Below are 9,212 nucleotides of genomic sequence, written 5' to 3'. Positions count from 1 at the left end.
CCTACAGCTGAGCATCCCTTTCTGGTTGCCTTTTGCTTACCAGGTGTTCAAGCCCTCAGGCTTCAAACACTGAGGACACTGCCACAGTAAATGCTGGTTTTCTTTATCAGGAATACAACAGTGCCAGCCACGACAGAAAGACCAAAACCTGGCACAAAGTGCCATGATTTTATCTCCTTTCGAGAACACCGAGACAAGACCTGACACAGGCATCAAGACGACAAATCGAGTCCCTAATCCATCACACCCCATTAGAGTGCAGTTATGTCTGTACGTGTTTCGAGCACCACAACTAAAGAGTACTGGACTGAATTTCATCCTATAGTAAGGAGGTGATGAAGCTATTTGGCCAAAGGGTGAGGATTTTTCGTTTGTGATTTTTTCCCCCCCCCCCAAAAAGGAAGCTTAGTTGCTCCAGCACTTCTGTCCCTTCCTCCCACAAAACGTATTGTGAATGATTTAGGATTAGTCAAACTGAATGCGGATAAAGCAACCCATTTCATTCTCAGGATTTTATATACTAACACTGCCAAGTTTGAGTATATACATGAACCCCTTCCTCTGAAATTAACCCAACCGTTTCAACAAACAAGTTCCAGGAGGAGGTATTTTCAGAGGAGAGCCACATACGCAGACTCTGCGTTTGGCAAATTTGACCGGACACAATGTCCTTTCTGAAGTGCAGGATTCCTTCTTACAGAAAACTGAAAACTTGGAAGAGTTTAGGTATCACCTGGCTTTCATGAAATTACTGTTGACTCAGGTTAGTAAAAAAACAGAAGCCCAAAAGATAGTCTTAAGCGGATTGGGAGACAAGTCCATCAACAGTCCCAATACCACTGGTATCAAATACTTAGGCTTGTAGGCCAGTAAGGAAAAGCTGTTACCAAAAAGTGCCAATAAAGAGCATTTGAGTAGTTCAGAAATCCCTGCGACCAAAGTTAACGTACCTCTATCAGGCTGCCCTCCCTCTCCAATAATGGGAGCTGCAGTTCCAGTAGAACAGGAGAGATACGTACCCCGAGACTATGTAAAAGTTCCCTTTTGGACTTAGCATCTGACAGAACAAGGAAACTGAAGGGACTCTGCCTAATTAGTAGATATTGAAATACCAAATTCGCATAATGCTTCTCCCTTTAACAGTGTGTATGGGTGGATGCCCTACCTCTTCAGAAAGAAGAGGGCAACACCTGGGGAACTGATCTTCACCTGAAGATGCCACTGACATCAGAGCAGACACAGGCAGCTCTGACTCCAGCCACTTTGTCAACCCTCATTTCCCACCAACAGCGTCAGAAGCCCCTACAATGCACATGGGCGAGAGGCACCAAAATGTGCTGGCATCTTGAACCGGATGTAGCCATTTTGGATGAGAATGTGCCGAGTACCTGTAAAGTCAATTGCATTTTCTTACAGTTGGGTGGTAGCATTTCAAATCCTTCACACTAGAGAAAGCCTTAACAACTCGCATACCTTAAAGCACCTGCCAAATTAAAGCAAAAAGCTTTTTTACAAGTTAATTGTGCTAAAAGAATTGATTATCTGGAGCAAGAGAAAGGAAGAGCTACAAGGAACAAAACTATTCCTGAAGTCACAAGGGCCTTCAGGGAACAAAAATGCTGTAAGTCAGCTGGGAACTTAGTGAATACAGAAAGAACATAAATTTTCAGTGTAAAAAGTCATATAAAGACTGCACACACCGTGCCCTGCTTCTGAACCTGATTCTCCAATGCAGCCACAAGTAAATTGACAATCCCCTTTCTCCCTGCCCATTTTAAAATACTAGGCAGCCAGCATACATAGAAAGCAGTCCAAAGCCATCCAGGAATACTTTGGCTATTTTCAGAGCAAGGAGGCAAATATCCTGGTTGCACTGCCACTTGTCCATGTCATAGCAGCAGACAGGATCACAAAGAACAGAAGTTTGGTAGACATCCCATTCCCAAAAGGGAGAAAAAAAAAATTGCAACAGGGTGGCTAAGGAAGATGGACGGACGCCAGCAGTAAGCTACTAGCAAATCTGACTGGACTGACTATCGTCCGGAAGAGCAGCAACTTGGGGTACCCCTGGATGAGTAGGATTCCAGCAGACTCGACCTTTGCTCAATGTTTTGCTGGCATGGAAATGGCTCGAAGTAGGACAGCATGTAGCAGATGCTGCCTGTGAAGCCTGTAGCAATCCAGGTCAACTGGTTTGCCTCAGTAATATTAAAAAAATTACAGTTTCTCCCCAATAATCAGGAGGCACAACTTCCCTTGGAAAAAGTCCATAGTAAGTTAGGTCATTGGTCCAAATTCTTGGAGGACAACTCTGATCTTCTGTGACGATGACACGGCCAGAGCATACTTTTTACATCTTCATGTGACACGACCAGGAACGTGGTTTTAAGTAGTCCAGGAACGTGGGCTGCAGAACATGGAGAGGCAGAAGTTAGTCACAGGCCAACAGCACCAGCTGTGGTGTGGTCTGCTTTAGTCAAACTTCCCTAACAGGAAAGATCAAACCGCATTTTCACATCCTGCAACCTTATTCTTATCTTCACTGAACAATGTGTGGAAGTGCAGCTACAGTCACAGCAAGCTGTTTGCCTGCCATCTGCCTTAACCCTAGTTCTGACGCATAAGCTAATGCTGTGTCTAGTAGCGTATTGTAACAAGCAGCCAGTCATTTACAATGGCAAACTCTTAACTGAGAAGAACCAAAGTTAAAATAGAGTTTGCCTGAGGATACCTTTGGTTAAAGCTGAAATCAACTAGCGCAGCAAGTTTTATGTAGAACAAAATCTGATACCAAGAAAATGGGTCATAAGTCAGAGAAAGTAACATCAACAAAACCCCAAACTGACCATTTATAGCAAACCAGTTCTCACTGCCACTCTAGCCTGGGAGAGGCATAATAGGCTCCGTTTTTGTGGGCCTCCTAGAAGAGTTTCTCCTGACCTCATTGGCCAAGTGCTGCAGTTCCATTCACACAGCCTGAATGGCCTAGCGTACTCCACAGTAGTGGCTTACATCCTCAGATGTGGGAAGAACACCCTCAGTCTCAAGTAGTGAAATACCATCAGCATAGAAAGAGCACTAATGAAAGCACTTTTGTTAGGAAAAAGCTTTCCTAGATTCTCTACGCGTTCTAGACTGAGTAACTCCTAACGAACAGCACACTGCCAGAAAGGCTCATGCCTCTTAACATCTGCTACATCCCCACGGCAAGGACGGAGATGCGACTTGCATGATCAGTTATCTCACAGGAAACGCCAGTCACTCACATTTTCCATAGGGCAGTACTGGCGGGCGTACCACTCCTGGCTATAAAGGCAAATGATGACACCTTGGCCCAGGAAGAGGGATGTCCACATGATCACATTCCAGATAGGCCCTTTCCGACGGTCATTAAGGATGAAGTTGAAGACCACTGAAAAGAGGTGAAACGAGAAGCACCACTCAGAAACAAACTCGAGATTAAAGAATCAAAGACCAGCTGATTTCACTGGATCTTTTTCCTCCCTTCACTTAATCTCTGGAGCAACAGACCTGCTCCATGAGGTCAGCATAGCACAAGAAAATCTGATTATGCTTGGCAATAGAACAAGTACCATGAGTTGATTCTGACATTTACTTCCAGTATGTTTGCCAACAAGCTGGCCCAGCTGTACGCCTCTGGGGATCAGTATCATTTGTGTTACACTGATGACCAAGACATCCTGGCAGAGGTGGCCTAGAGTTTATTAGAGTCCTCTAACTCATTCTAACTCAGAACCCCAAATTAAATGCAAGAGCTCTAACTTCTAAATGGGATTTCTTACTCGCTGCAGTAGCAAAGTAATACTTGTCTTATGCTACGACTTTAAAGAGGAAGACTTCCAACCTGCTGACATACAGCAGTTCAACTGAGACTTGGCAAAGGGGAAGCAGTGCTATTAAAATATGTACAGTGTCACATGAACAGCAGGGTATCATATATAGCTCTTCCTCTCCATCAATACCTTGCTCATCTAAGTCCCAAGCTTGCAAACCCAGTGTGTTTGTGCATATCTAGCTATACATTTACTGAGCTACTTAGCTGCAAAAATCCATTTGCAAAGTTTGGACCCCCAATTGCAACTCTTGGACAAGAAACAGTTCTGTGTGTTAGTGCCTAAAGAATAACTGTCATTATCAGAAGGGCAAAGCATACTTGTTTAAAAAGAAGGCGCCACAAAACCCACAACCCACTCACATACTCTCTCCTGGGAACTTACTTCCAAAGCACATAAACAGGCAAAAGAGTACTGGATAGAAGAAGCCGAAGCAAATGATCAGAACATATTCGTGCACAGCAGCTGATACTGTGAAGACAGACAACATAGCTGCTGCTTTGAACTTCTTACCAAAAAACTGGAAGAGAGAATAGAAAGTATTATAAGCTATTCTACTGTGGTTTTAGTTTTGTTGTTTCAACTTTTTTTTTTTTTTTTTAACCTGATCTAAGAAGGGCCTCGTCCAGCCAAGAGGCATACATGAAATGCTAAGTGCTTTACGGAGTACCTTGGATTTTAGCTGTTTTTCAGTCATATATCTGGTCTCCTGCATAAGTACTCAGGTTCAGTCTGCTCATGAAATATCTACCATAGCCCATCAAAATAGGGCAACATGAGTTCAAACTGTTGAGTCAATCCTTACACTCTTATGTCTCAGACCCACATTTTGGACACATTCAGGACTTGCAAACGAGCAATGGATCTCTGAAGAGCACAGTGGCTACCCACAACAGCTGAGGCAAGATATTTTTGTACTTCTCAATGGACAGTGACGCTGCGTCTTGACAAAAGTACTGTCTTGCTCGGTCATTAAATGTTTAATCAACAAAAAGAATACATCTGCTTGTTACTCACCCAAAGGAAGTCCCTGTAGGCATAATAATAAAGCCAGTCATGTACTACCACATTCCAGGTTCGGTAGTAGTTTGCATAGGAAGTGGAGTTCCACCAGTCCTAAAAGTACAGTTGAAAGATTATAAATCTAATTAAGCATAAAACATTCTACAGGTCTGTTAGACACCAAGTTGAGAAATACCAACCAGAATAATACCGAGCTAATATAACAAGTGACACCATGAAATAATGCATTCCACTGCACTTTCCATATTCTACTCTATGCAAAGTTTGGTTTTATTCCAAACTGCAGTGGCTAAGATGATAAAATAATAGAAGGAGTGGTAACAGAGCTATTGGGTAGGTCTGGTGGCCGGTTCTGTTTGTACACAGGGTATATTACCTTAAAACCAATTCAGACTGCCAAGTAGAAGCTTGTTCTACAGCACAGCAAGCTTAAGCCCTAATGGCATAAACCAAGCAAAACCCTGTAGATGCTTTGTATAGTAAAACAACCTTTAATTTCCTCCTTTTTCCTAGGAAAATAAATTTTAGAAGCTTTATAACACTTGCTTTATAAACTACAACTCCTGCTTCTCACCTTGTAGAACATCCGATCTGCAAAGCGCAGCATCTCAGCAAATGCGTTAAGCCAACAGTGAAGGAACGCAAAGAAAGCCAGGAAGAGAATCAGTACACCTAGAAACAAGGTAGATTCAGTCCAGTTTTGTAGTGTTTTCTCTCAGCTATAAGCAAGAACATGTAATGCAGCCAAGACTGTTCTTATAGGCACTGACACCCATGAGCTTTGTACTACCTATACAAAAATGTAAAAGTATTTTCGTTTCTCACCACACCAGGTCATGGTTACCCCAGAGGGCAACAGCAAGGTTGCCAGAGAGCCTAGAACTTGGCTTTGAAGACAACTAAATTAAACCCCAAGCTTTTATTTTGTGCTGCTGACTCTAAAGTTTAACACCGTAACACTGAAGTCTGCCCACAAGACCTCCTCTGCTGATCTTTGCCTATCATGAATGCGTCTCATATGAAGTATTTCCCCTCCCTTCTACCTCTTCCATAAAGATATAGTCACTTTTGAATCCAGGTCTTACCTGGCAGAATGGAATTGAAGATGCAGAGGACCAGCCCTCGAAGACTGAAGGTTTCTTGACTACTGTTGCGGAACTGAGGAATGCAGAGTCTCACAAAGATGTAGTAAGCATAGAAAAGTGAACCAAGCACCTGGAACAAAAAAAAAAAAGTCTGACTCCGCACGAGAAATGCACAATTAACACATCACCACTTGACAACTCCAGGAAAGGAACAGCAGCTGCCAACACAAGTCAAAATAATTTATTTTGCATTGCTGCTAATGAACTTCCCTAAGGCTCCAGGCAGAAAATAAGCCACAGCCACCTCTAGCACATTGACAGCCAGGAGCAAAATCAACTTGTCTTTTCCACTACAGCAGCTGTAAGTTTCTCCTAGTCCTATCAACTGAGAAGTCACGACACAGAAGATTTGTGCCAATGCCAAAGCAAGTGGGGAAAGTACCCTGTGATCTAGGTCCAAGACAAGGGCAGGAATAACTGAAGAATACTTACTGTAGTTAAATCTAGCATTAAAGTTTACTTTTATTTCATCCCAAAGGAGATGTTTACAGGCTAAATCACCTCAGCCTTTCTCTGCCTCGTGAACCCAAGTTCTGGAAGTTGAGGTCAAAATGCAATCCACTGCTTTAAATACTCTGACCACTGTAAGCCAGGTGTGTGCTTTGCCACCCTCTTTTGTCAAAGAGCAATCGGCCAAAGGCCTTTTCATGCTTTGTCTTTTGTTTGCTGTGGTTTTTTGGTTTTTTTTTTTTTAAACTTGAATGCATTGTGTGACAGTAAGTTTCAATCACGCAAACAAAGCCATTACTTGGAAACACATCCACAAGAAGCTATTGAAGCTCATGTCCAGACAGGTGTGAAGATGAGGTCAGCCTTGAGCTCAAATAAGCCCTTAAGACTTGGACTCCAGGCCTCATTATTTCAAAATTAGTCTAAATATCTAGAGACAGGTAGCTGTGCCAGTGCATTATAACAGAACATCAGTGTAAAGAAAGAAGGCCAGAGAATGGATATTGCTCCACACACATGCATGCTCCACACACATTTGTTTATACAAAATGGAGTCTAAAGGTTTATTTAAGCAAGAATTTTTTTTTTTTTTATTGACACAACCATTAATGCAGCAAGATCACTTTTTTTAATCACTAAAAAGTACTATTTTCCAGTAAGCTGTTGTGGTTTAACCTGGCAGGCAGCTGAACACCACAAAGCTGCTCGCTCACTTCCCCCCTCCCTGAGTGGGATGGGGGAGAGAATCAGGGTAAAAAGGAAAACCCGTGGGTTGAGATAAAGACAGTTTAATAAAACAGCAGAGGGAAAGAACAACAACAGTAAGAGAATATATATAACATACAAAACAAGTGATGCACAATGCCATTTCTCACCACCTGCTGACCAATGCCCACCCTGTCCCAAGCAGCGATCTCTCTCCCCCCCAGCATGGTATGGAATACCCCTTTGGGTAGTTGGGGTCAGCTGTGCCCCCTCCCAGCTTCCTGTGCACCTGGCAGAGCAGGGAAAGCTGAAAAGTCCTTGACTGGTGTAAGCACTGCTTAGCAACAACTAAAACATCAGTATGGTATCAACATTCTTCTCATACTAAATCCAAAACACAGCACTATGCCAGCTACTAGGAAGAAAATTGACTTTATCCCAGCCAAAACTAGGACATGAGCCCACACTATGTAAACAGCAATTTAATGCCAAAGGGAGAACTGTTCAGCAACACAGTTTAGATGACCTCCAAAAGCATATTCTTCAGAAAGCCACACTACTCACCTGTGCAAACTTGGTAGCTACATAGCCCCATCTTATCACAGGATTCCTAGGAAAAAAGAATGCATGATATGATATCTAAATAGGACCTCAGAGCAAAAAATCTCCCTGCAATTATTGATGCTACTGACCTATATTCTGAAAAAAAGCCTGGTTTTGAATTCAAGTTCTTATCTCTTGACATTCAACAAGAGATGCCCAAACTGCTGGTTCCTCGCTTTCAACTACAGCAAGACAGCTATGGCAATTCCACAAATGGAAAACTATCTCGAGGGCAGCATTATGCAATTACGTAGGAGGCAGCGATCTGCCCGAAAGTCATGTAAAGGACTGCTGACCTGACACTGTCAAAGTGCAACCCAGCAAAGTACAGGACCGTTTAGGAGTTCCCAGCTTGAAAGGCTTCAGCCTACCCTCCTCAAGCTCAAGAGACAGGGCTGCTTATTAACACCACATAAAACAATACACAAGTCTACTGCAGGAACTGTGCGTCACTAGATATCCAGTAGCAAGGTCTTAATTTGTTTCCCTTCAAGTGCACTTACCAAAGAAATAAAACCAGAACTATAAAGTCAAAATACTATTAGCATTAGAGTGAGTTTTCATGACCAAGTCCTGTTCTTGCCAGGTTACTGACTTAACCACATCTTTATTAAAGCACTAACTCATAAATTGAATAGATCACATTCGGGGATGCTCAATGTTGGCTTCAGTTTTTAGACTACTTTAATGTTCTATTAGTGTTGCTCACATTACCTGGGATAGTTGTCTCTGTAGATGAGGGTGGGAGCAAAGAGGAAGTACAGGTATTGAGAAATTCTGGGAATAGGTACTGTGCCTGAAAGAGGGGGAGATAAAAAGAGAACACTTTTCAGTCCTTCTGCTGACTGAAGGTTCGGTTTCCCCAGTAGCCTTTCACAACCCTCAAAAAAACAAACCAAAAAACTCAGCCTAGAACTAAAGGTATGGGATTTGCAGAGAATAAAACAAACTAGACTTATCAGATGGAATTGCCTCCCCATGAAGCATAGTTAACAAGTGAGGGTGACTAACAGGTAGTGCAGTGCTAACACCTTGGTATCACATTTCCTTTCCTCCTAGGGAGGATGAAGCTCTAAGGCCTGTATCAACACGCGAGTTCATGTTCAGCTCTGGCATGCTTTGCTGAAAGAGCATCTGTGCTTCTACAATTGCTGTCGTTTCAACTACAGCACTGAAATGGGGGTGTGCAGGCAGCCTCTAAGCACCTTTTTCTCCTAAAAGCAAAAATAAGGAGTCCTGTTGAAGCAAGACTTAAGACACACAGATGACTGACCTGAATAACAGTCTAGCTCATCACCTATTACCAAATGAAAAGCTTCAGGATGAAATTATGGTGTAGAAGGTCAGCCTAGAGCCTCATCACCTGCCCATCCAAAGTCACCTACTCAAATGCTACCTCTCCAATTCACAAGGGCAGCTCAAAGCAACAGAG

The 9,212-nt window shown here is 42.7% G+C and overlaps 1 protein-coding gene across 1 annotated transcript in view; it reads right to left on the bottom strand.

Annotated features, from left to right (window-relative positions):
• Positions 1–388: 388 nt before the first annotated feature.
• Positions 389–9,212, bottom strand: part of SOAT1 (sterol O-acyltransferase 1) — a 25,632-nt gene continuing 16,808 nt past the window's right edge. The window contains exons 8-15 of the mRNA XM_009645284.2: positions 8,495–8,580; positions 7,742–7,787; positions 5,963–6,092; positions 5,452–5,549; positions 4,872–4,970; positions 4,239–4,374; positions 3,267–3,412; positions 389–2,407 (exon numbers count right to left, since the gene is read on the bottom strand). Of these exons, the coding sequence (XP_009643579.1) occupies positions 2,351–2,407; positions 3,267–3,412; positions 4,239–4,374; positions 4,872–4,970; positions 5,452–5,549; positions 5,963–6,092; positions 7,742–7,787; positions 8,495–8,580 (798 nt within the window). The 3' untranslated portion in view covers positions 389–2,350. The remainder of the gene's footprint in view (positions 2,408–3,266; positions 3,413–4,238; positions 4,375–4,871; positions 4,971–5,451; positions 5,550–5,962; positions 6,093–7,741; positions 7,788–8,494; positions 8,581–9,212) is intronic.

This window comes from Egretta garzetta, unplaced genomic scaffold, assembly GCF_000687185.1.
Source record: "Egretta garzetta isolate BGI_Z169 unplaced genomic scaffold, ASM68718v1 scaffold598, whole genome shotgun sequence".
Taxonomy (NCBI): Eukaryota; Metazoa; Chordata; class Aves; order Pelecaniformes; family Ardeidae; genus Egretta; species Egretta garzetta.
Note: the sequence above shows the minus strand (reverse complement) of the source record. Positions and strands in the feature narration are given on the sequence as shown.